At 46.2% G+C, this 26000-nt stretch overlaps 1 protein-coding gene across 2 annotated transcripts; it reads right to left on the bottom strand.

Moving 5' to 3' along the window:
• Positions 1 to 461: 461 nt before the first annotated feature.
• On the bottom strand, positions 462 to 25876 carry LOC135365830 (phospholipid scramblase 1-like). Of its 2 annotated transcripts, XM_064598531.1 has the most exons (9): positions 25772 to 25876; positions 22864 to 22941; positions 20295 to 20360; positions 18931 to 18996; positions 16616 to 16776; positions 7532 to 7705; positions 3986 to 4108; positions 3205 to 3273; positions 462 to 793 (listed from the first exon to the last, which is right to left on the bottom strand). In XM_064598531.1, exons 1-9 carry the CDS (start codon positions 25839 to 25841, stop codon positions 695 to 697), a joined length of 906 nt encoding a protein of 301 aa, XP_064454601.1. In that variant the 5' UTR covers positions 25842 to 25876; the 3' UTR covers positions 462 to 694. The 2 variants fall into 2 exon arrangements, with proteins under 2 accessions (XP_064454601.1, XP_064454602.1); XM_064598532.1 differs by lacking the exon at positions 3205 to 3273.
• Between the last annotated feature and the right edge of the window lie 124 nt (positions 25877 to 26000).

Here is a 26000-nt window from a genome sequence, read left to right as displayed (position 1 = left end):
GGTGTTTATTGATAATATGCTACACATTTTAGCACACATCGGGAATAGTAACAGTGGCCTGTAACTACAAGCATCATCTAATGTACAGGGATGACCTTAGCCAGCTTCCATCGCTGTGGGACCGAGCCTGTTAAGAGGGTATTTTTGTAATTTGTAAGAAGTAGTAGTTACTTTGTGCGCTAGTCGATTGCATACATTATCGGTATTACAGACTCAAAATAACAAGTAGTCAGGTATTACTTAATGCACGTCGTCGTACCTGTTCTTCACGAAATCAAGCATCTAAGGAGAAAGTGCTGACCTTATTTACCCTTAATTTGCTTCCCGTAAGTTTCAAGTTGCATACTTTTCACTCTTGAAGTACTTTTGTCTGGTACATTTATGTCAACTACTCAAGTACCCATGTGGAAACGAAAAAAAAAAGTAATTCACTGTTGGCGGGCTTGAAATGTGGACGAGCAAAGAACCAGTTGTCAGGGTTCCGTTTATTCACCTTGTATTTTGTGACATTACCGATGTGAGACATTACGTAGCAGTATGGTGTAATTTGTGCACTTGACGCAGAAGGAGTTCCCGCAGCGACGATCACGTTGCACTCACTATATTGTTTGCACCTGAGAGCCATATGTGATCACAGGCAGTGAACGGGCTGTTTTCACCCCGGACCAGCTCTGGATGGGAATCTACCGGTAATCTACCGGTACAGAGGTCGACGATCCGTGTTGCTCCTGTTGCAAAGTTTCATCCATTGCATGCAATTAAGGGCACAGCCTCTGGTGTCAAACATAAACGCCTGCATATAAGAAAGGATATAAGTCGGGGGAAGTACAAAAAAAAAAAATCAAGCGGCCACGAAGTTTTACAGTTCTGGAAGGAAAGAGACGAGGACAACCGATGTTAGGGAAGTTAGAAACACTAGTTTATTTAATGGGCAGAAATTAAAAGTTAAATGAAAAAAAAGGGGGGGGGGGGTCGACGTCTCGACAGTGGCACTGTCTTCGTCAGGACAAAACATCCTGACAGAACGAAGACGATGCCCACTATCGCAACGTGGACCCCTTTTTTTTCATTTAACTTTTAATCTCTGCCCATTAAATAAACTAGTGTTTCTAACTTCCCTAAAATCTGTTGTCCGGGTGTTTTTCCTTCCACAACTAAGAAAAGATACATACAGGGTGTCCGGTGAGAAAGTGTCATTACATTTCTAAAAATAGGTTTAGCTTCAGAAAATTATGAAACTACTTGGAATACACACACACATACTCTTGCAACATATTCAGGCCGTTTGCAATCGCGTCACACATTAATTAAGCTAATTTTGCTAATTTAACTCGAAAATTAGCCAAGCAGAGGTAACGTTTTTCTTGGTGAATTCCGTAGCCAATGGCCATAGCACACTATTCCAACTGAAATCACAGGTTTTTTCTGAAGATTTCTACAAAAATTTGGCAGCCGCAAAACCGTCAGTTGGCAAGGCGTGTTCCATGAAATTTGCAACATGCGTTAATGCTAGCCCTGCCTTTTATCGAGACAAAGTGGAAATAGCCACACCCGATCGAGGGCATTACCGCGGTAACCGACGTTATCAGTGACTGGGGACTGACGGTATGCACGTTGATAAGGGCGGAAAGCAGTTTTAGCACGTCGTACGCAAAGGCGATAGCGTACGTAACAGATAGCGTTGGTGGTTCTGCGCACTGCGCGAAGCCCTGTTTCTGTTATGGGCGTGCGCAGTACAATTCACGCTATCCCTTACGTACGCAAGGGCGAAAACGTACGGTGTATAAAACCCGCTATTATGTCCTTGTTCGCATAGGAGGGACGGTATTTAGATGGCATGAAAAGTTCTGCAAACGTAAATGTCAGCAAGCGCACCTCGCACGGGGACGGTTTTGCGACTGTCAAATTTTTGTACAAGTTTTCTGAAAAGACCTGGGATTTCGGTTGGAAAAGTCTGCTATGGACATTGACTTCCGAATTCAGCAAGAAAAACGTTACCTTTGCTTGGCTAATTTTCGAGTTCAATTAGCAAAATTAGCTTAATTAATGTGTGGCACGAATGCAAACGGCCTGAATCTGCGGCAAAGGTATATGTGTGTGTGTGTATTCCAAGCAGTTGGATAATTTTCTGTAGTTAAACCTATTTTTAGTAATTTAATTGCACTTTATCACCGGACACCCCGTACATGTGTGTGTGTGTATTTACATTCTGTCGATCATTTTGTGTTTCACTTGGTTTACTATGCACTTAACTTGTAATAGCTTGATTTCGACGGTCACTTTCAATGTGTAGTATCTGTGTTGTCTTAGAAAGCAAGTACGCTTCCCTTTTAAGTCACCATTTGGACCATTATCCGGTTTTTGTGAAAGCTACCATTATATCTAAGAGCATTTATTCGTTTCCGAATATCAAGGCCTACATGGGGCCATGTTGCAATTAAAATGATGAGGACGCGAATGAAGAGAGGCAAGGCACGGACGACGCTCTACTACACTCTAAGAAACAGAACCTCACCGCATAGCACGCTGTGCGCCAAGCATTGCCTCGAATGATATGGTTATCGTTTCTGTTTCTAACAGAGACGGGGGCGAAACGCCTTTTTGTGGCAATTCGGATATATGATAATTGCTACAAAAAGGCGTGCGCCCTTTCTCTCTTCGAATCAGAAGCGATAACCCTACCGTAGTTCGCAATGGTTGGCGCACAGCATGCTATGCGGCGATGTTCTGTTTTTAGAGTGTAGCATCGAAGTAAACTCTTAAGAACGAACTTCACGCGTAGCATGGTCCTAGCCGACCACAATCTGGAATGCAACCATAATCTGGAAGCATAAGTGTCACAGAAAAGGCGTACGCCTCCCGTTTTCAACAAATCAGGGCTGATAACGGTATCACTCGAGATAATGGTTGGCTAGGAGCACGCTATGCGGTGAAGTTTATTTTTAAGAGCACTGCAAACGACGACAGACAGCTAGGGGTGAAAACAAACACTGTGCTACACTCTTAAAAATGAACTTCACCGCATAGCACGCTCCTACACTCTTAGAAATGAACTTCACCACATAGCACGCTCCTAGCCAACCATCATCCCGAATGACAACGTTCGCGCCCCTGATTTGCTGAAAACGGGAGCGATCGCTTACCCTATAATAATTGGTGAATGATTAATTGACTGTATATACGTGATTACAGACTTGTACTTACTTCACTAAAATCCACGGCTTGGAAACAACTGAGCCCGTCCCATTTTTCTTCCGTCGTAGTACAACATTTCTGTAGTGATCACCATTCCGCCTTCACAGTCATCGTAAAGAACAAGATAAACTGAAAAACACCCTTATGGGTGTAAATGGCTTGTCCTATAACTCACACCACTTTTTACACCGTATGGTTTGGAACACACTTTTTAGAGGGTGTATTCTGTGTAAAAGACCCTCTGAAAGGGTGCCTTTCCTTGCAAATGCCGTCTTTTGTACCCTTTATACACCCTTTTAGGAAGGTGTTTAACAATCTTGCAACCTCCTAAAAGGGAGCCTTTCCTTGCAAATGCCGTCTTTTGTACCCTTTATACACCCTCTTAGGAAGGTGTTTAACAATCTTGCAACCTCCTAAAAGGGTGCAAAAAAGGTCATTTTCAATGAAAATCACCCCTTCAGATGGCGTTTTGCAGAGATTACATCCTTCAAAAAGGGTGTTTCACACCACACGGTGTAAAAAGTGGTATGAGTTATAGGACAAGCCACCTACACCCATAAGGGTGCCCTTCAGTTTACAGTGAGGCTGGACCTTAATTCTGGACACTCTGCCGTTGCCAAGATGCACATTTTTGCTTTATTAGTCATCCAAATTACTGTCAAGAGTGAACTATGCTATCAAGTGCGGGCAGATTTAAAACCAGTATAGAAAAACCAATATCTTCCATTATTTTAAATGAGTCGCTGAGAAGAACGCATTGTGTCGAATGGAAACAGAATTAAACACTCACAACCAGAATTGCGCACCCGATAAGACACCCTTTGATGTGGACATCAAGGTTAACGGGAAAGGAGACGTTGATAACCCGTGAGACCGTTATCTGGCCCACGACAGTGCCTGCCACTGTTTTCACCTGTAATGGGAGTAAAGCATTACTTGCGTATTTGATAAGCCCCAAGAAGAGTCCATCTTGACAATACTTCGGGGTTAGGAGTCATAAGTACGGTAATGCAGGCGTCAGTACGTGAAGTACTCAGATGCAATAATGAAAAATTAATGCATAAGGAATTATAGCTATACTTGCTGTTCTGGCATCACTACACTACGACAGAGTGCTCAGAGTTATCATAGCTTCGACATTTGTGCTTAGAATCACCAGGCGTGTTGGAACTCTGGCACTTTGTCACAGGACATTATTGGAAATGTGAAAACAATTTGGACGACATGCGCTTATAGCAAGCAAGGTGCCACTCTCACATTTCAGAACTGCACAAATTTTGTAATGGTGTGCATGTTGGGTTCTCACAATTTGGGCTGGTACACGAATGAATGTACGAAGAACACGACAAACGCGATAAATAGAGGAAGCTGCGTATTTTTTGTTTTGTCGTTTTTCGCGGACTGAAAAACGGTTTTAAACTGCTGGTCCTAGGGAAGTCTGCCAACTCCCAGGCACCATGAAAAATCCCAGAGGAAAAAAAAAAGCAAAGGGAGGAGCGGGAGAAGACATTCAAGTAGGGACGGTTGTCTTTCTAACGGGGACACAGCAGAAAGTAAGAAAATACGAACGTGCTCTATCTTTACAGCACAGAGGGACGAGACAATTACCAAACAGGTACAGCCTTTAGTTCATGTACCTCTCTTTGAGAAGCTGGTCAACGCGCTAGCGACATAAGAGCTAAACAGCGCTAGAGATACGTAAAATACGACAACAGCGAGATAACAACAGATAAGCTAGGACATAACATCTCTTCCCCCTTGACAGAGTTATTGGATTGAACATAAAAAGAGGAGGCAAACAAGCAGGTGTGTACGACTGAACGGAAACATCTCCTTGAGTCTGAGCAGCAACGCGGGGACGAAAACAGGACGGGACAAGAACCGACGACAACGACTCAAAACCAGCAGATGTAAGAGTTGGAGTTATTAAAGCAAGAGTTATTAGCATGATTACTTAGTACACAAGTTAGAGTACCGCAGCGTATTACAATCAATACGTAAATCCATCAGTCCTTCTAAACTTCCCGGTAACGCAAAACATAGCCCTGAAGGTGCCTTGGAGGGTATCGGTTACTGCGGGGCCTACCCTTCTGTCGATGTTCTGGAGCACGTCCTCTCACAACCGGTTGACCTTCTACCCCCTCTGTGGCAGGACTCGAGGGCTTCTGTTCAGTCCCGGTCATCATGCCTTCACTAATCCGTTCACTGGTTTCCTTCCATACATCCACGAAGGAACCACAAATGTCCATGCTTGAGCCGGACGTCTTGGCCGTACTGGTACCAGTTGTGAATATCCCGGTTGAATCCTGCTTCGCGCTATATCAAAGGTACGGCAACGGTTCAGCGTGAACGTACACATGATGCATCCCTGAACGTCATACCGCCGCTCGCTAGGTGGAGCTCGCAGAAATCTTTCGAATGACGGGATCTTCATAATTCCATGATAGGCAAGCCTGAGCGATGGGCAAGACACGTAAACAAACACAAACACGAAGGCTTTGAGCCTTCGTGTTTGTGTTTGTTTACGTGTCTTGCCCATCGCTCAGGCTTGCCTATCATGGAATTTATCCACCAGCTAGCCTGCATCTACGCCATTCTGTCAAGGATCTTCATAACCTGCGCATGCGCGCGAGACGAAAGTTCCAATTCGACATTTCAAAATAAAGTTGTTGTTGGCGTAGGAAGAAAAACAAAGAGCCTGGTACGTTGTATCGCTATACCGTTCACGGGAACGGCTATTCAGTAGTATGTTTTAAGGCACATTATCGTTCTTGTGTCTTTTTTCTGTTTGGAACAAGTTAGCCTCATCTCTGAAACTTCAACTGATGTCTCAGATATATTTACCCACAACATGTTTCATACGAGATGAGTGTCCTGTTACTACACAGTCTCAGGTAGCTAGCAGGTTTCCTGACGACATCTCTTCCGTGCTCAAGCCTGTTACTGACTTGTAATGTATATGTGCACTTGGCTCACCCTCCTGTCTCACACATCACAAATTCATATTGATGAGACGATGCGATCTGTGCTATTGCTGAATTCGGCAGAGGTTGATATGATTCCTTCCCTCATTGTTAAGGACCTTTTTCGCTCGCATATTAACAGTGCTATTTAACAGATCCCTTCATCTTCTGTTTTCCCAATGTGTGTGGAAATCACCTGTTACGGTTCCTATATACAAAGGCGATTCGAGAGCTGAAATAGCAACTGCAGGCCATTTCGTTGTTGTCGTCTTTCTCCAAAAGCTTTGAAAAAAATATATCTTGAAACATTTACCGTTCATTTCTGAGCACTGCACAACATGTATTTCTACCAAGCAGCTTCGTTAAAAGAAATCTTGTTCCTTATATTAACTAACTAAGCATCGAAAGCAAATTGATTCTGTGTATTTTGTCTTATCAAAACATTTGATACAGTTAACTATGGTTTGCTTACAATTACCATGCTATGGAGTGGCATTTGAACTGTGCGCTTGGTTTTGTCATATCTTCATAATCGCTGTAACTACGTTCGGTACAAGCGCTCCAGCTCTCGTCCCTACTATATGTCTCCTGGCGTCCCACGGAGAAAGTTGACTTGCAAACCTTGTCTCAACTGTAGAGCTTTTAAAAATTGCGTCGTCTTGTACAAGCTGGTACACACAGTACTCCCCTGATGTACTACGTAGAATTAATCTCGATGCTCCATCTCGTTCACTTAGATGTCATCTCTTATGTGGACCGGATGTACCAGCATTATACAGTAGATATTCAAGCCTATACAAGTAGTATATGTAAGTATATGCAAGTATCACTCATCTCCAAAATGGCAGAGTGGGCCTGTTGGTACATAACTGAATAAAAGAGGAGCTAGAAACACGGACAAGAACATACAAGGACATAGGAGCAAGTGTCGTCCTGTATGTTCTTGTTTGTGTTTCTAGCTCCTCTTTTATTCGGTATAACTCATCAGCTTACGTGCTTGAATAAGCTCGAAAATAGTGAAAGGGCGCAGACTTGCTGGTTCATACTGACGACTTGAAGACCCGAGACGTGGAGGAAATAAGACAATTTCTCAGCTGTTCGAAAATCATATTCGCGAATTTTTCAAATTATTATTAATGCGATCAAATCAATTTTTTAATGCATAGCTTTCGGAGTCTCCCCTTTAGCTGTTACGTTTTTATCAAGACTTGCTTTAACGTGTGCTGCTTGGTCTACTGCATATGATGTGTAGGTTCCTGGTATTAATCTTTAGGGCACCATTACCCAGACCTTTGGGTCGTTGATGGGCACCTGATGAAAACTATTCTTACCTAGCTTTCTATCACGCATTGCTATCACTACGGTAACTTTACCTTGAACACCGCCGGGGACATCAAGCCCCAGTAATACGATGGGAGGGCGGGGCCAATAACCCTTAACACACTTCTACCCTTGGCATCATAGATTGTGAGGGAGGTATTGAATATGGTCCAATTCTCAGAAATTGAGGCTATTTGTCTTCCATCCGGAATTCCAATCGTCATTTCCTGAAATGGACAAAGCATGATAATTAAAACTGAACAATAATTCAGAAATGTATAAGGTAGCAAATAAGATGGATACATACACTGTTAAAACAGAACTTCACCACATAGCACGCTACTAACCAACCATCATACCGAATGATATCATTTTGTGTCATGATTTGTTCAAAACACGGGGGAGGCGCCTATCTGGGACAGATTATCTTGTCCCAGATAGGCGCCTCCCCCCTGTTTTGAACAAATCATGATACAAAATGATATCATTCGGTATGATGGTTGGCTAGTAGCGTGCTATGTGGTGAAGTTCTGTTTTAACAGTGTAGGGTTTATGAGTAGCCCGTCCTGACTCTGTCAAGACTAACCTTTCCATATTTTTCTTTCACATCCAATCCGATCCAATGAATGCTTTGCACAGTTCGAGGTTATGAATAGCATTACGGTAAAAACAAGGTAAGAAGAATAGGGTTTCCAATGACCACAAGTGCATTAAACAAGGTGCTCTGCACACGGCAGTTCTCAAGTCGTAAGTAGAGTACTGTCTCAAAACTTAAAAGAATAACGTACAAAAACGTATTACTAGAGAGCGAACTTCACATCAAGACGCTGCCTACTCTATTCAAATTTATCCTAAGACAATGGCTAAAGAAGTCGTCTGCATGACATTGCATAGGGTATCCCAGAGTAACCATGTCAAAAAATTGCAATAAAAAAGTACGCCACTACGGCATTAATTTTATGTCCTCAACTTACGTATAGGGTGGTGCAAGTTGATGAAAATATGTAGCCTGTCATTTTTTGGCTCGTGCGAAATAAATATCTAGTTTAGCGCCACAGTAATTTGTGGATCATTTCTCAAAGGTTTGGGGATTCCGTTTACATATTCACACGCGGCGTGAGGAAGTTGGTACACTCTAAAAACAGTGCTTCACCGCATAGCACGCTCTGCTCCAACCATTGCCAAGAGTGATAGGGTTATCGCTTCTGATTCGAAGAGCGAGGGGGTCGTACGCCTTTTTGTGGCAATTGGTGACGTTCTGTTTTTAGAGTGTATATAGGTTCATCCCAGACGAACGTAGTAGGAAAGGTGCAGTTTCCCAATCCGCGCCTCCAGATTTTTCCGTCCGTTCCTGTAGCCGTCGAGTGCTGACAAGGTTGAAGGAATCGCAGGAAGTCGACGACAGGGAGGCCCACGAGCGTGTAGAAGCTGATATCTTTCTGTTATTCTTTAGTTTTTATCTTTACTTTCCGATTGTTATAGAAGCCTTCTACGTCCAGCTAAAAGACCAGTACTTCTTTCTTGCGCACACTCTTAAAAATGAACTTCACCACATAGCACGCTCCTAGCCACCATCACCCCCAATGACAACGTTCTCGCCTTAGATTTGTTGAAAACGGGAGGAGGAGCCTATTTTGTGCCGTGCATAATGGACACAAAATAGGCTCCTCCTCCCGTTTTCAGCAAATCAGGGGCGAGAACGTTGTCATTCGGGATTATGGTTGGCTAGGAGCGTGCTATGTGGTGAAGTTCATTTCTAAGAGTGCAGTAGTCACAGACGCACACTGTTAAAACAGAACTTCACCACATAGCACGCTCCTAGCCAACCATCGTTCCGAATGATATCATTCTGTGTCGTCATTTGCTGAAAATGGGAGGGGGCGCCTATCTGAGACACATTATGCGTGTCACAGATAGGCTCCTCCCCCTGTTTTGAACGAATCATGACGCAGAATGATGTCATTCGGAATGGTGGTTGGCTAGGAACCTGCTATGTGGCGAAGTTCCATTTTAACAGTGCACGTGCCTCACACACAAGTCCAGTAGCGGACCGCAACTGATCTTGAACCGCATCACGGAGGGTGACGCAGGAGTCACCGTGATTACCGCAATGCCGGAAAAGTCGCTATCTGGTCTACATTACCCGCTTCCACTGACCTGCATACTTTTGTTTTGGATATCAGGAGTTCCCTATCCGCATCGGCACAGCATCTACGGGGACGGATGTTTCAGAACCTATAGGGCATGCTGTCTGTAATATCCGGAAATGTGTAAAGGGTTAAGGAAACGAGAAAAGGAAATGTGTCACTTTCTTCTAACGATGTGCCATCCGAATCCGTGAATCCACATATCCTCGAATCCTAGGCACACTCTAAAAACTGAACTTCACCGCATAGCACGCTGTGCGCCAACCATTGCCACGAATGATAGGGTTATCGCTTCTGATTCGAGGAGAGAGAGGGGCGTACGCCTTTTTCTGGCAATTGGGATACATGATAATTGACACAAAAACACGTAAAAGACAGGTACGCCTCCCTGTCTCCTCGAACCAGAAGCGATAACGCTATCATTTGTGGCAATGGTTGGCGCACAGCGTGCTATGCGGTGAAGTTCAGTTTTTAGAGTGGCAGGGCTTCGAGATTCGCGAATCCGAGTCCCAGTGCCCAAAATGGAGAATCGAATCTTTCCAATCCACCAATCACGTTTGTTCGTTTCTTTTTGAAATTGGCGCCTCCGGAGTCCGCCGAAAGCCTCATTGGCCGACGGGTATTTTCTTGTTTCTTTATTTACATTGCTCTGAACTAAGAGAGTTCAGACAGGAACTGTTACGTTACAACCTGTTCTTTTTTTTTTTTTTTTTTAAGTAACCTGGTCTTGCTTTTGATTGTTGCTTAGTTTTATGAAAATAACTATATGGGTATATTTTTTGCTCCTGAAACTGAAACATTTAATTTGCTTTTCGTGACGTCACCGGTAGTCTCGGGTGGGCCACCGGCTGTTTTTCGGGCTCGCGCTTTGTAACTTCTTCGTGTCGCATGGATGACCAATTCGTCTGCTTCCTCGATTTCGTTCTAAAATATTCACCAGCGGTAAAAGCAAAGCCTATACAGAAAGCCGTACACGAGGAATACCGGTGAGGTGAAGCACAGTGTTTCTGGACTGCTTTTCCGCAGGAGGAGCGCCTAATCACTAATCATTCGGGCCACTTCGGGACGGGAAATTGTATTCACTAAAGTGTCATACGGTACGGATTGATGTCGCACTGTTACCTCAACACGTTTTTGGTACGGAGTCTCCCTTTAAACTCTTTTTAGAGAAATGACTCGAAAGATACGAGATTCGTAAAATTCGTGGGTTCGTACAACCTTCCTTGCATTCGGATTTGAAAAAATTTGGATTCGTCTCATGTCTATACTTTCTTCTGTCCTTCGCACGTGCTATGTTCGCATGGTACGGAACAAGGTATCGTCTCTCCGGGGATCTCTGTACTGTTTGGTTCCCTTTTACACAGAGCTCACTCCCTTTTGACGTGCGCACGCGCACAGCAGAGGTGATATGCGAGAAGGGGAAGAGGTGCCCTCATCCAGGGTGCACGATAAATTCGCGTGTGAACGACAAGTGTCCAGGACGCACCAGCTCCGGTGGCGCAGCGGTAACGCGTGCGCTTGGAGACTGGGAGGTCCGCGGTTCGAATCCGCGGGCCGGCTGTGCCGTCTGGGGTTTTTCCTGGGTTTCCCTCAGATGTGTAATAGGCGTATGCCGGCACAGTTCCCCTGAAGTCGGCCCATGGACGCAGCTATCCTCCCCCCGAGCAGATTCCGCTCGGTCTTCCACTTCACCCTTTCCTCTCCTCCTCTCCACCACCTTTCCCTTCCCGAGAAACATGCCGCCTAATCAGGCAGGCAGACCTCTCGGGTTCCTCCCAACGACACTCCTCCTCCCCTCCTCCTGTCCAGGACGCACGAAAGCATTGCTAGTGCAGGGGTGGCGACCACGCATTGAAAGTGCATGCTTTGAGGAACAGCCTAATGTCAGTTCAGAAAGAATAACAGAGAGAGAGAAAGCGTCGGGAAAGAGCGGCCGCAGAACTTTCGTATACGCTCGAAAATAGTACATTTACGCGTATCTTTTACCAGGGCACAAAAAAGAGCTGCAGTTTCATATGAGACATTCGAGAACTGTGCTCTGTAACTCGGTAATTGCGCGGTCATCCTAATTTCACTAATTATGAAGATTCATTATGAAAGATAATTAACGACTGCACTAACTGCTGATAGACGACCACTTTCGAGTACGCCCACGTCGGAAATAGGTGTATTCAAAGTCTTTTCCGAAAGAAACTGCTGATCGCGAGCTTAATTAAATTCTGGTCACTTTTATGTGACGCACCCTGGGTATGCTGTCAGGCATTGAAGAACGAGATAAATATTAGTCACAGTAAATGTTAGTTATAACTTTTTCAAATTGATCGACGCCGTCCATTGCAACAGCAGTGCCACGTAAATTGTTCCATTATTCTACGTTTCAAAATTGTTTCCATTCTAGTCTGCTGTGGTGTAGGCAATCCGTCTTTGTTGAGTAGGGTACGTGCCACTCCGTATCAGGTGACACATAAATTTCAATGTCGTTATAGTTCTACATGGCTTGAGAGTTGATATTTTATTACGTTTCTTTAGCGCCGAAGGAGAATCATGTCTACCATTCTTCTTAATAAGGCCCGGATCTGTAGGCACTAACAGGGGGCGCTCTTCACCGCATAGCACGCAGTATGCCAATCATCGTCGCGTATGATATCGCTCTGTCTCCCAATAAGCTGACAAAAGGGGGCGCGCCCTTTTTATGTATCAACATTCCTTCATCGGAAGATAAAACAATACGGTTCTGAAGGTTGGTTGGCCTATCCGACGAACAGCGCTATCTGATAGCGCCTAAAAATTCGGATCTTACTTATTAAAAATAAATCTAATTGCCATTTCCACTATTTTGTAACGTATTAATATCTTCTGTACTGGCCGGATCTCAGGTGGTTCTAGCATATTCGAAATTGCACCTTGTGTACGGATTATAAGCTGAAAGATTCAGGTCTGGTGGAGCGTATTTCAATGCCTTCAAAAAATCCAAGCCTACGCATTGGGACAGAACTGAGATCGGAAGGATCCTGCGGTTAACCGCGGATGAGAAGTGAGCGTAACTCCTAAGCATTTATATCCATCAACTGCTGGAGTTACCGTTCCGTCCATTACAAACGAGTACCGAAAAAAAAAATTGTAAGTATGATTCCCCAGAAAAAAACAAAACAAAAAAAAACGCAATTTCCTACAGATGTCCGAAAGAGATCCCAGTGTCCATATCCAGAAATGGACGTCAGTGGAACTTCCTTGAGATATTTACGAAGGGATAACCGAATATCCCCAGGAGGTCGTGTCGAGGTTGTTTCGCGGATTATCCGAATCAGCTCTGTGATGGTATGCTGTAGGGATCATGTTTTGCAAGAGAGAGAGAAACGGCGGAACGATGTGGGGCACTGCACAAATTTGACTTTCTATGAATCAACTCAATTTCTCGAACCAAACCAGTAAGAAACACAGACGTTACCTCCATGATGACTTAATATGTCAATCAATTACTCATTTCGATGGTGTTTGTCTACGCAGTCGAATTGAGCATCTCAACCTTCATTTCGACTCACAGGCGAATAGGGCTGTCGTACGTATAAAAGCTCGCCAGAACACAAATGTACAATGTCTCTTTTTTCTTTCTTTTCTTTTCTTTGCCATCGCCCTGTTCTAAAGTTGTCGTTGTTTTTCTTTTTCAAAGGGAACGCCTCGTCGTTGCCGAAGCTCTTTGGCTGAGTGACCTAATGTCTTGTTGTTGTTATTGTTGTTGTTTTTAACCGTTTCGCTCATTATCCGTCGCAAAGTGAAATTTGGAATGACACCTAACATAATCGTCTCTTGTATTGCCAACTGTAGGATGGGACAAGCATCTCTATTTTAATAGACCATTTTAGAAAAGCAAGCGCCACCTGTGGTACGCGAGGGCTCATGGGAACTTCGAGCCCCTCCAAGCATTACGATACGGCCAGAGGCGGAGGCAGAAGAACAACAACAACATTCCCGGTGTGCGCAGCATCAGCGTTAGCCGATATAAACCATATCCGAAGCAGACGACGGAGCAGTGTCCCTCAAAGTTCCCATGCTGCCTTGCGCCACGCGTTTGATGGCGCGCGCATCTTTTTAAAATGGTTTATTGAAGGTCGCGCGTGCGACTGAGTGTACACCCGGCAGAAGAAAAGAAAGTCAGTCAATTGGTGGTGCTGTGCGAGCGGACATTACAAGCGCGGTAACGCCGTTGCGTTGCTCGCCCTTTACCTAACTTCGGCCGTGGTGAGAATGGATCAGTGGTTAGCGTGCTGGCCATGTCACGTCGAGACTGGGAGGTACCCGGGTTCGAATCGCGGTGCCGGCTGTGCTGTCTGGGGTTTTTCCTGGATTCTCCTCCGTGACTTCCCAATCTGCCGAATCCCAACTCGCCGAAAACTGGGTGACGCCGGTAATCCCCTGACCTGGAAGTATGGACTCCCAACTGGCCGAATGACCCAAAAGGTCCAGTCTTAGTTGGCCGAATAGAGAACCGTTTGCTTAGGAAGTTCGCCCTCTAGTTCCGTCTTCGCTCTTGACGGTGACATGAGTGACGTTCGGTAATAAGTGAGAACTGAGCACCTTGACACTATCAACCATAGTGGGACCCCGGGTTAAGTGAAATATTGTTTCCCAGAGGCTGTTACATGAAACAAGACTAGTTTTCCATGTGCGCGATTTATTCCAAGTGCAAAAGGTAGATGATGGCATCAATATATTGATGAACTGTGCGCTGGCTGACTGTAAGCTGCGCTTTCAGGGTTTCCCGCCTCTGGTTCAAGACGCGATACTTCCTTCTTGGTGGCGGGACTACGTGGCCAGATTCGAGTAAAAGCTGTTGCCGCTCATTCGTTTGTTGATCCCTTTGGAGGAGGTCCACAAGCCGGTATATGTTGCCATGACGAAGATGACAGGTGCTGTTCAACCTGTAATGCCAACCTTCGACATCGTTGATAGTTCTTCTGCCGTCATTTTCGAAGTGGTTCCAAATGGCTGTGAAAAGTAGAAACAAGAATTGACCGTCAGCGCTAGCTCAGCTGTGCATTATCTTTTCTGTAGGCAACTGCATTACCTCGAAAACATGGCGGCTTCATCTACCCACGTGTCGACAACGTAATCATGAAACGCATGCACCTGCGGCAACGTCGGGGCATGTTCCTGCACCCAGAGCAAGACGTCGTCGACTAACTGGAGGGGAACAAACGAGAGTGCCGCGCACCTCCTTATCCACTGCCTCGCGTCTTCGTTCTGCATGTTGGATGATACCAAACACAGGCGTTGCACCTTACAAAAGTATTCTATAAGTCTGCAGAGACTTGTCTGGCAGAAGCGCATAAACAACTGGGAAGATTCCGCCAAGGTACTCAGCGTGCAGTGTGTACAGTTGTGCGAAAAACTGCGGCGTGACCTTAAATGTTCCATCAATAAAGAGCGCGGCAGAGCTTCTCCAAGTTTGCTTTCGTTGAAAATATCTCAAATGGCAAGTAATAAAATAACGGTGTTAGTGCATTCACTACATTTGTAATGTACTGCGAATTCTCACCAGAAGTTTTTCGTCTGCCCCATCGTCAATCATGAGAAAGTTGTCGGCATCTAAAGTTCTTCGCCAGCGTCCCCGGAGGTTTATCTCGCTCCTCCAAGGTTGTAAAGCGGGGATGCATTTGTTACGGGTACGATACAGTACCGCAGACCTGACCGCACTGAAGGATGGCATCGTTCAGGCTGTCTCGGTGTTTGTGACGGATGAATCTGCCTCGTATCTGAAGGAAAAAACACCTTAATTTAACACCAAAATTAACTGCTGGCATTCTGACCGGAAATAAATGGCGTACAACAGAAGGCACTCTTACCTGTACACTTGAAGGATGGGCTTCATGGAATGGCGGAGTACGGTGTCTTTCAGGCTGGCAATATGACGACTTGATATGGCCTTTGCCGTGTCCGGGGGGCGGTCGTGCTCTCCACGGTGGCTTCTGTACATGCCTTCAGATAACATGACAGTGGCACGGCATCCTTTCGCGCATTTATAATATGACACCACGTCCACCTTCTTTGAAATTTGATAGATATATCTTTCAAAAAGTAAATGTCGGCCACGTCGTTCCGTCTGCAGAAACTCAAACTGCCTCTCTGCCATCCTGACAAGAAGTGAGCCTTCCTGTGGTATAACAATAAATGTGTCCTCCCGAATAAACTTGAGTCATTGGCGGACTCCGTATGTTCCCGTAAGTGCTACTGACCCCGCTGTTCCCTTGTTATTCAGGTCAACTCCAGGCTTTCCCATCTCGCCGAAGAGCTGCTGCATCCCTTCCCATTCCGCCGAAAAGTAGTGACCTCCCCCTCCCCCCCGCCAGGATAATCCTCTTATCAGCATTCGGCGAATTGGAATTCGACAGATTCGGCTGTGACCGTTCTCCTCGGAGGCTTTCAGGCATATGTCGGCACAGTTCCCTTAGAAGTCGGCCCGGACGCACATTCCCCCAGGGCTTCAGTCGGGACGTTGCCCACCTCTGTGAGTCCGACAACGGCGAGCCCTTTGAACACCACCTCGCTGCAAAGGATAGCTGCTGTATTGCTCACAGACCACGAACGAGAGCTGGAATTGTGTCTGTGTGGATTGCTTTTCGTAGCTTTTTGCCAATATGAAATATATTGTATACGCGTGTTGTGCGGTCTTTAGGATGTGGTGCTGGTGTAAGGGGGCTGGCGTGGGAGATGGTAAAATCCCTGATCTTGATGACTGCGGAGGTCCAAGCGTTGTCATCCATTTGTGCCACAAGTCATGTAGAAGGTCATACCTCTATGTACATCAATGCAAGCGTCGCTAAGTTATTTGTAGCGTTTATATCTGCACGTCATTCGTCTCCACCCTTCCTTGTGTCTTCTGATGCCGTTTGAATTCTACGCAGTGTGTAGTTACTACCATGTTATGAATGCTTGCGCGATTCCATGCATTGAAGTCCGCCTGCAGCAAAACTCCATATGCGAGCTGCTTACCTGCCCGAGGCAACAGCAGAAACAGCCCTTAAGGCCGCCCTGAAGTCTCAGCAGGCGTTGAAAAGACATCGTCGCGGTGCCTTTCGTATCCACCATACGAGCAGTGAAGGATCCACTTGCAAGCGAGAAGCAGTCCTGAACCATCTCGCACGGCTCACTTTCTGCACAAAATAACAAAATGAAATGGAACATATTATATATGTAGAAGTTATTCATAGTGAGCAAAAGAGACAAATAAGCACGCACAGACAACTGAAGAACTTAATACAGTGCAACTCTCATGTTGTATTCTGTACTATTGCCAGCATTGATTTGGCTGTTTCGCTCCATTATCCATCACTGTCAAGCACCATGTCTAGTTAGTGATGTACGCACACTTCCGATTTCATAATGAATCTTAATGTTTGGAGAGCACAAAAATTATAACATTCAACGCGACCTAAATTTTGATTAGTGAAGCGCGCACTGCATATTTCAAATGCTGGAACAACCTTATAGCAGAATAACATTTTGTAAAAAAAGAATGTACACAATACGTGATATACACGCAGAGAAACGTGTTTTTAGTGAATAAATTCAGCAGATATACTCTGCACTCTGTTGCAGATTCACAGGCATGGCTTCGGCTTCTTGTTTTTTTGCATATCTTTCACGGCATTACAACTTTTGCACACCGCTAGAATCAGTCTCGGTGTCATCCCACAATCGCCTCGGCACGCGTGCCTTCCACGCATACCACCAGATCCCGGCCAACCAACCTGACATCCCGAAGACTGCCATCACGACGCCTTTCGAGGCCCATCCAGCCCGTGGGTGCCACCTTGCCACATGAAGACAGTGCCTGGGAACTGCTCGGCTTCTTCTCTCGCATACGGACAGCGGCTGAGACCAGCAACAGCACTTTCGGCCGGGACCTACTCGTAACCCACTCGGCCGTGCGCCAATACCAGCACTTTCTCAAGGGCAGCGATTTTGCGCTATGCACGGACCACAAGCCTCTGATGTATATTCCTCGCGTACCATCTCGGATAAACATTCGCCCAGCGAAGCTCGCCACTTGGATTATATCATGGAATTCACAGGCGATATCAGACACATTGCGGACCGCCATACCGCAGAGGACGTCCTATTGCGTGTAATGGCCGCCCCCGTCTCCAATATTCGGCAGCCCGCTACCATCGACTTCAAGGCGCTCCCCGCTTTGCGTCTTCATTTCGAGCAGCTCCCAGTTTCTGCTGCACGGGCCTCACTCTGGTATAACACCTCTACTGGCTCCCCACGACCCTGCGTACCATACCACCTGTATTCCGCCGTCCTGTCTTTCATGCTTTCACCGTCCTGCGCACCCTGACATTCAAGCCTCCCAAAACGTACTCCAGGAGCGTCATATCTGGCTTTCCATAAATCGTGACGTAGCCTCATGCGTTCGGTCCTGCCTATCCTGCCAGAGGTTCAGGTTTCACTGCCATACTATTTCCCCACCTGGACGGTCCATGATGCAGTGCTGGACAAAAGTTTACGGCACACGCACCAGCGCACTCCTTCGTCAGAGTGAAACGCCAGCAACAAATGGGACTATACGGGCTTACAGACAAGTGCCTAGGTAATCCAGTCACCGGTTTACAAGTCCGCACGTTCCTATTCCCTGCTAGTGTGTCATGTGATAGAGGGATGCGCCGAAACGTGTTCCGTAAACTTTTGTCTAGCTCTATACTTGACGCACGCTTCGACCGCGTTCATACTGAACAAGTAGGCCCACTCCATCCAGCCAAAGGCAACCGCCGCCTCCTCTCTTGTATAAACCGCTTCACCCATTGGCCAGAGGTCATTCCCATTCCAGACATGTCTGCGCTAACCGTGGCCTACGGTTTCTTGACTTGTTGGATAACACCGCATCAGGGTTCCCTCTAGCGTCACCGCTAACAGGGGACGTCAGTTCAACTCTAACCTCTTCCGCAGCCTCTACCACTTACTCGGAGTCAACCACATAAGTATCGCGACCTACCACCCTCAAACTAACGACATCATAGAGCGCCTCCACTGGCATCTTAAAGCCGCCTTAAAACTGCATATTATTATTTTTGCATGGAGCTAACACAAAACAGAAAACCCAAAATGCATTGAACTCAAAAAAATCTTGAACGGCTCTTCACCCATGTTCTTTATTTTATGATTGGCATCCGTAAAGCATATATTACAAATAAGAGCATATCCCGGACGAAATTGGTCATAACTACCCTGACCCGTCATAGAAAACTTCCGCTGTCATTTCTTCTCTTATTTTGTGCAATGAATATTTCATGAATGCTACGCACCTTTGTTGACAATGAATAGGGGATTATTGTTGGAACCTTGCACGGTGAACATCCAGGCGGGATATGCTGCATGAAGAAACGAGTTAATTACAGGGCTCGCTCACTACGTATGCCGTGAAGGGAAATGTGGCACATAGCGGGTTCGCTTTGGGCATTCAGCACGCCGGACACTCGTGAAGTTTGTCGGCCTAGCTGAATATGTGTCGAATATGAGAGCGTTTGTGGGGAAGAGTGTTCCTGGGATGCCTGTTTGAATGCCATTCGGCCTCCGCAACGCCGCTCACACCCTTCCGGCGATCCACTCTGGGTGTCCTTCGCGGTCTGCCCTATTGTTTCGCCTACCCACGACGACATTCTCGTGGCCAGTTCCACTCCCGAGGAACAGGCCGAGGAACAGGCCGTACAACTTCGCCAGTTGTTCCACTGTCTACAGCAGCATGGCGTAGTCATCAATGCTGCTAAGTGAAAACTCAGTGTTCCTTCCCTCACCTTTCTCGGCCCGCGCATTGAGTGCACTGGTATCACCCCCCTCCGCATGAAAGAGGAGGCCATTGACGGCTTTCTCCACCGTACCACACGGCGGAACCTTCGCGAATTTCTGTGCTTAGTGATTTTCTATACCGCGGGTTCATACCGAACCGCGTGCACACCATCAAACCGCTATGTCATTTGCTTGCTAGTCCTGGCGCTCTGTCGAAAACCATCGCCAGTCGCTTAACAGGCTTTCCAGAAGATAAAGCACGACATCGCCTCCGCCTCACTCTTGGCCCATCCCATGCCGAACGCGCCACTAGCACGCTTCGTGGATGTTTCTTCACAAGCCGCTGGGGCTGCTCTGCACCAGCTGGGCCCACACGATCAGTTACTCATGCCATGTTTCTTCCCTAAACCCCTCAAGCCCTCCGAAGCATGGTACACCACTTTCGGACGAGAGCTACTGACAGGGTACGCGACTGTCAAACAGTTCCGCCACCTTCTTGAGGGATACCAGTTCATCTTCTTACTGCCGTGACCGAATTCTTACTGCCGTTACCTGACTTCGCGACAGGTATAATACTCCCCCACAGGTTGCAACAGTCTGCTCGAGCACATAATTACAAGAGTTAGCTCTCTATGTTTTCGCAATTTCTCGCAGTACCTCTTCAAAAATAACGTTTATTTTGTATGACTAGCAAATCAGAGATGTTATGTCTACAAGGATGGTGTGTTTATCTTTTGTCTGCTCTCCAGACTCAGTGAAGCGTGACTTAAGACCACATTAACGGTGGTCGAACGACATGCTTAACGACCAGTATTGCAATATCTTGTCTTCTTTTTCCTCATTTTTTTCCTAATGACAAGAAACCGTCACAAGTTCCACTCACTGTATATCTTGTAGTAGTTCTCATAATCAGCATTAAATCCCGTGTATGTTCTTGTGTCGCCAGGACCTGAAAAACACACATTGAACTTAACATAGGTAATGGTTGCAGCGTTTTTCGTTTTCGTGTATCTCAAATTGGGGAGGGAAAAATCGGGTGCTACTTGAACACGAGAATTCGGGGAGGAATCGTGCGCTTTATGATCTACGACATGTCACCGGGAAATTTTCGGGTGAAGCGAAAGGCATATTAAACATCATTCGTTGGCATTATTTGGAAGTGGTAGTACAGAGTCAATGTAAAGACTCTGTCCAATAGCACGGTTCACCCAGTCCCAGTTGCACCACTTGCAACCGGTCCATGTGAGACTGTAGAAACCAGTTGGGTCAACTGGTCCCTTTTCAATAACACAGTTTACCACGTCCTAGTTGCAACCGGTCCAACTAGGACTGGTTATGAGTTTCCAACGCATGACTCATCGAGGGAGCAAGAACTTGCAAGTGTAACTATAACAATTCTAACATTAGCTTTCGTTAACACTAACGAACCTTACAAACAATTGAAATATGAATTTTCTACGCTATAAAGTGACTTCCTGACCGTTCCACTAAATCCGTTTTGTAATCTTTGTAGATATTATTGCAATCTTGCCCCGGTACCGAAACCGAAACTTCCCCCAGGCGTGTGAACTAGTCCAGCTTGATGTGATGCCATTCCTGTCTCCAGTTGCGGTCAGTCCAGCTCCACTCTGGTGCCATGTAGTTGTTCAGTTGCCTGGAGCCCAGCTCGACCTAGCGCCAGTTCGCTTTCATGTTGCCATTTGTCCAGCATGAATTAGTCTAGCTTGGGACAAAAGTTTACGGAACACGTCACTGGCGTATTTCCTCATCGGAGCTTCCCCACGTCCATCAGGAAGCGGTCAAATGAGAAACACCTGAACGGCTACTCCGCCCATCTCTCACAATCTCTGTCCGCTCCTCTTTGTTGCTAGGGTGTCGCTCTAATGGAGAAATGCAACACCCGGTATTCCGTATACTTTTGTCCCTAGCTGCACTACACAGTGCCCAGTTGCCACCAGTCCAGCTTGAAGTTGAATCACATTGAGCCCAGTTGCCACCAACCCAGCTTTGAAACTGTACCAGTTCACTTTCTAGTTGCCACCAGTTTAGTAGCAGTTGGATCCAGCTGATCACCAGCTGAGTTCCCTGCTCATTTTTTTCGCCCGAAATTGGTGGATAACCGAAAAAGATCAAGTTTAGCGCTGGGCAGCCTTGCATGATCACGACCAATGTTAAGCGACAAGTTGAGAATGCAGCTCGACCTTTCTAGCGACAGCGCTGTGCAGAAAGTGAAGTTAAATGTATGGTGCTTACGTCAAGCGCAACACGAAGCTCAACATTGGTTGAGATAAGCGTAACTCTTGAAGCTTCTGCTTGAGTTCCCATTCTGAGGCGAACTTACACTACCGTCCTCATCCGCAGCACTATCTTCACACAACGACATCTAATGCATGCCACTATCTGATTATCCGCAAGTCGACAAAAGTCGATAGGGACTCTCAGCGAGGCACGACCTACTGCTATACTAAAGACCTGGACATCCGCAATGCTCCCAGCACCGGGGTAGTAGTTCTTGCAATCGCCGCTTGGCTACGGGGTTTGGCGCTAGCTCGCACTATTTGTTACCACGTGACTTGTCGAAACCGCGGCGATGTATGGTAGCCTGTGTTGACAACGACGAAGCAGTACAAGATAGAGAATAGCGCGTGCTTAGCAACAGCCTGTCTATCCCTATGTAGCAGACTAAAGACGGTGGCAAGGGTGACAGAGAGTGATTCCCTCTCCCCAATAATGCTATGTGGCGCTTGCAGCGGTCACTGACGTAACTAACACGTGACCCGTCTCCCCCATAGGGGATCGCCAGCTGTCCAGGTCTCTAGTATAGAGTAGGTCGTGCAACGAGGTGTATTAGTACAGCAAGGAGCATCCGCATTACTTGACTCTGACGACAAAGTTGGAACGTCTGTTTCTCACCAAAGCGCATGATAACTCTCGATTCCAACACGCCAGCAGCAACCCCAGTGTGGAATTCGCATACCTGTACGATCTCTATACCCGTAGATAGATAGCCCATAACGGGAACCTTTCCTCGGGTTATCAAGATAAACGTATCTACCATAAGCGTGAAATTTTTCAAGGGTAATCTTCACGCTGTCATGAAGTTCTTATGCATGCAAAAGAAAACTCCTCGGGAAACTCGATGAATGTATCATACAAACACAGTCACAAGTGCTCGTTGTACACAGCCTTAAGATGTTTGAAGGCATTGCTTGGTAGTGCATGTCGAATCCATGGTGCAAGTGTGTTTAAAAATGACCGACTTCATCAAGGTTTTCTTTTCTTTCGTGTCTTTTTTTTTTATTTCAATCTGTTCTTCAGAATAAAGGGAATGCTACTCTGAGCTAGCCGAGGTTGCTTAGATTTTATGTTCAACGAGCGGTATTTACTATATTGTCCTCCTGCCCTTTGAAATGGCATTGTGTCGCATGAATGGATTTACGTTGTCGGCTCACCTGAGACAAAACACAACACTACTTTGCTCTCCTGCGTCAGACCCTCAATGCCAGTTTTTCCTCGGGATATGGGGCCACCTGGAAAATACACATTAACCTTTACTTCACTAACGCATGGACAGTATGGAATGCACGCGGCGTATCTGTAGCACGGTTGTACATATGTGACAGGAAAGCTTTTTTTTTGTTATTCCATTAAAGAAGCAGATACATCCCACAAAAACGATGGACAAATATACACAATATCAACACAGGACAGAAGAACAAAGCCTATCAGCAAGGCTGCCAGGTAGAAAAAGCCCCATATGGCCAATTTTTTAGCTCACTTAGCCAAAAAGTAGCCAACCGGGCACCGCTCTTTGTAGCCGAAAAGTAGACTGTTTCACGACTGTTATTCCGTATTTCTTTATGAACAGAGGAGTGGTCGGGTGAGCTGTGGATGTGTAAGCGGCATTTCCTTGAGCGCGAAAAATAGTTATAAGGGGACAAGCAGCAAAAACGGACAGTTTTTGAGGTTGTGGTTTTGAGGCTGGAGTCATATTGCTGCATGTACACTAAAATAATGCGGAATTCGACTAATATTCACGTATATTCGTTGAAATGCCGCCATAATCGCGATATAAAATTCTGCCGCAGAGCGCTCTGAACCCCTGGTGAGCGTCACCGCGCTGCCGTAGCAGACGACGGAAGTGACGCATATTGTTCCTCCTGTAGGAATTCCTGACGTTCATTTCGCGGCTGCATTGCGATCGGAGGGTGATTTTACCGACAAGAAAAACTTGTGCATGCTAGTGAAGTGTTTCCTGACGGCGCTGCAACGTGTTGCCGACTTCCTTTTGGGGAATGCGGGGACAGAGTCTTTCTTGGACGAACGGCACACGAACAAAGAGCACAAACATAGTGTCAGATATTAATTGACATTTATTACAAAGACAACCCTACCAAGGCTGCCCACCCAAATGCTTCCGAAGGAAGGTCACCTCATTCTCTCCAAGTGTGGAAATCTTGCTGCTCAGATTGTTGTCTGACTCGCCTCGTGTTCGGCCAGAATATGTTTCAGAACCAACACGCTCTACTAGCCTGCCGTTGTTCCCGTTGTCGAATTAGTCATCGGCTCTCGACTGGTAGTCGAGACCCGGCGTCCCGGCAGTCGCGACTGGTAGTCGAGGGATGCGTAGTTCAAGTACCGCCAATGCCTGACTTTTTCGATGACTGTCATATTTAAGTTGTTTCCAAAAGACGGGAAACTTGTTCTCGCCGCGGATACGTCTAGGCCTACTTGGAGACAAGTAGTGGGCGGCTCATTTTGTTGACGAATTGTTTTAAACAAATCCGGAGATGCTCATTAGTCCCGTTTTGTCAACGAAGTACATTAGGCGTTCATAGCATATTCAGGCGTTGTTCGGAATTCGCCGTTTTTATCACGTTCGCGTAGTAGCCGCCCATGCAGCTCGAGGGACATCTGATGTCACGCGCTCCTCAAATTCTCCCGCAATGCTTTGCGACAACGGGCTCCACGGGCGATCGTGTCGGGCGGGCGGTCCAGTGGGCTCGTAATCGTCCAAAATCTGCCCGCCCGTAAGCGGCGCTCACAAAATACTGGGGCACCATAATAGTACGTAAGATGCGCACCTTCTTCCGGCCCTTTGTTGCAATAGACAAATTTCGCTTCCGTTGTCCTTTATTCGTAGTGCCAAAGTCATATTATGAACGACTTATGGCGCGCCGTTCAACTGCGATTGCAACAGACGCGACTTGAAATTTCGCGAAAGGGTGCAGCCCGAGAGAAAAAAAAACCCCTATAATTATGTTGTCAACGTGTACGTCATGCCATTCCACTGGGACTGTGACAGAGCCTACTGCATAACTCGAAAATGGGGCAGCAGATAACTTTAAAACGGACAAAATCATTTTAATCACGGTGCCGGTCATATTATGATCGACTTATGTCACGCCATTCCACTGGGACTGTAGCAAAGGAGACCATAAAATTCGAAAAATGGCGGCAGCAGAGCGCTTTGAAACCGGCAGAACACCTTTAATCATCTGTGTAATCATCCAAAGATGTATTATGAACAACTTACGTCACTGTGATTGTCGTAACAGAAGCTACTGCATTATTCGAGAAGCCTGATAACAGAGTCATTAAAGGGAGTAAGCTTTCTTTAGTCATCATGCCAAGGTGACATCATGAACAACTTATGTCAATTCGATTTCACTGGGATTGTAGTAGAGGCGACATCAAAATTCGGAAAAGGCGGGCGCAGAATCCTTTAAAGCTGGCGACACCCCCATGTGCCATGGTGCCAGCCGCATATCACCAACATGATTCATTTGACGTTTAACATCACATCATAACCCATAACTCATCATCAGTTACATCATTGCCCATCACTAAAGTCAAGCAGAACATCCATCTTCCCCATCGTTCAACATCAAACTCAGTATCACATCACGCCATTTCCACCACACCACATCAAACGCAACATCCCATCACGTCACTTCCATCACTCAAGATCAAACGCAGCATCATATCACATCAAACTCGCCATGACATCACATCGTTGTCCATAACTCCACATCAAACTCAACATCACATCACGTCATTGCCCATCACTCAACGTCACATTATTCTGAGTGATGTAACGGTGAATGATCTCGGTGAGGACCATCATGATTAAATTCGCCGACTTATGCAGAGGCGCCTCTTAGCCTTCCCGACCCCGTACCAGATGGGCTTCATACAGAAACCCCACCTGTCGTATCCTAACGTGACCTAGCTGCACATTGAGCTTTGCCACGAACGCCGCAGCCTTCAGTCTACTGCTCCTGGCACAACATTATGCATTGCGTCAACATCGGTGCGCTGTTGCGCCAAGTCCTTGCCGTACTTGAGTCCCAGACTTACCTTGTAATTGTGTTTGTGACCGCGCTTGCTGCGCTTTCATTGTTTCTCTAACTGGGCGCATTGCAAGCATACCTTCTATGACCAATGTACCCTGAACACTCAGCTAGAAACCTCTTCTTCCTCACACATCCTGAGCCTCATCCACCAACACCGCGGTCTCCTGAACGTCTCGTTTATTTGTTTTTATTGTACAGACTCTCACTGAATGCGTAGCAGCGTATTGAGACTG

The sequence above is a fragment of the Ornithodoros turicata genome, chromosome 8, assembly GCF_037126465.1.
Source record: "Ornithodoros turicata isolate Travis chromosome 8, ASM3712646v1, whole genome shotgun sequence".
Taxonomy (NCBI): Eukaryota; Metazoa; Arthropoda; class Arachnida; order Ixodida; family Argasidae; genus Ornithodoros; species Ornithodoros turicata.
Note: the sequence above shows the minus strand (reverse complement) of the source record. Positions and strands in the feature narration are given on the sequence as shown.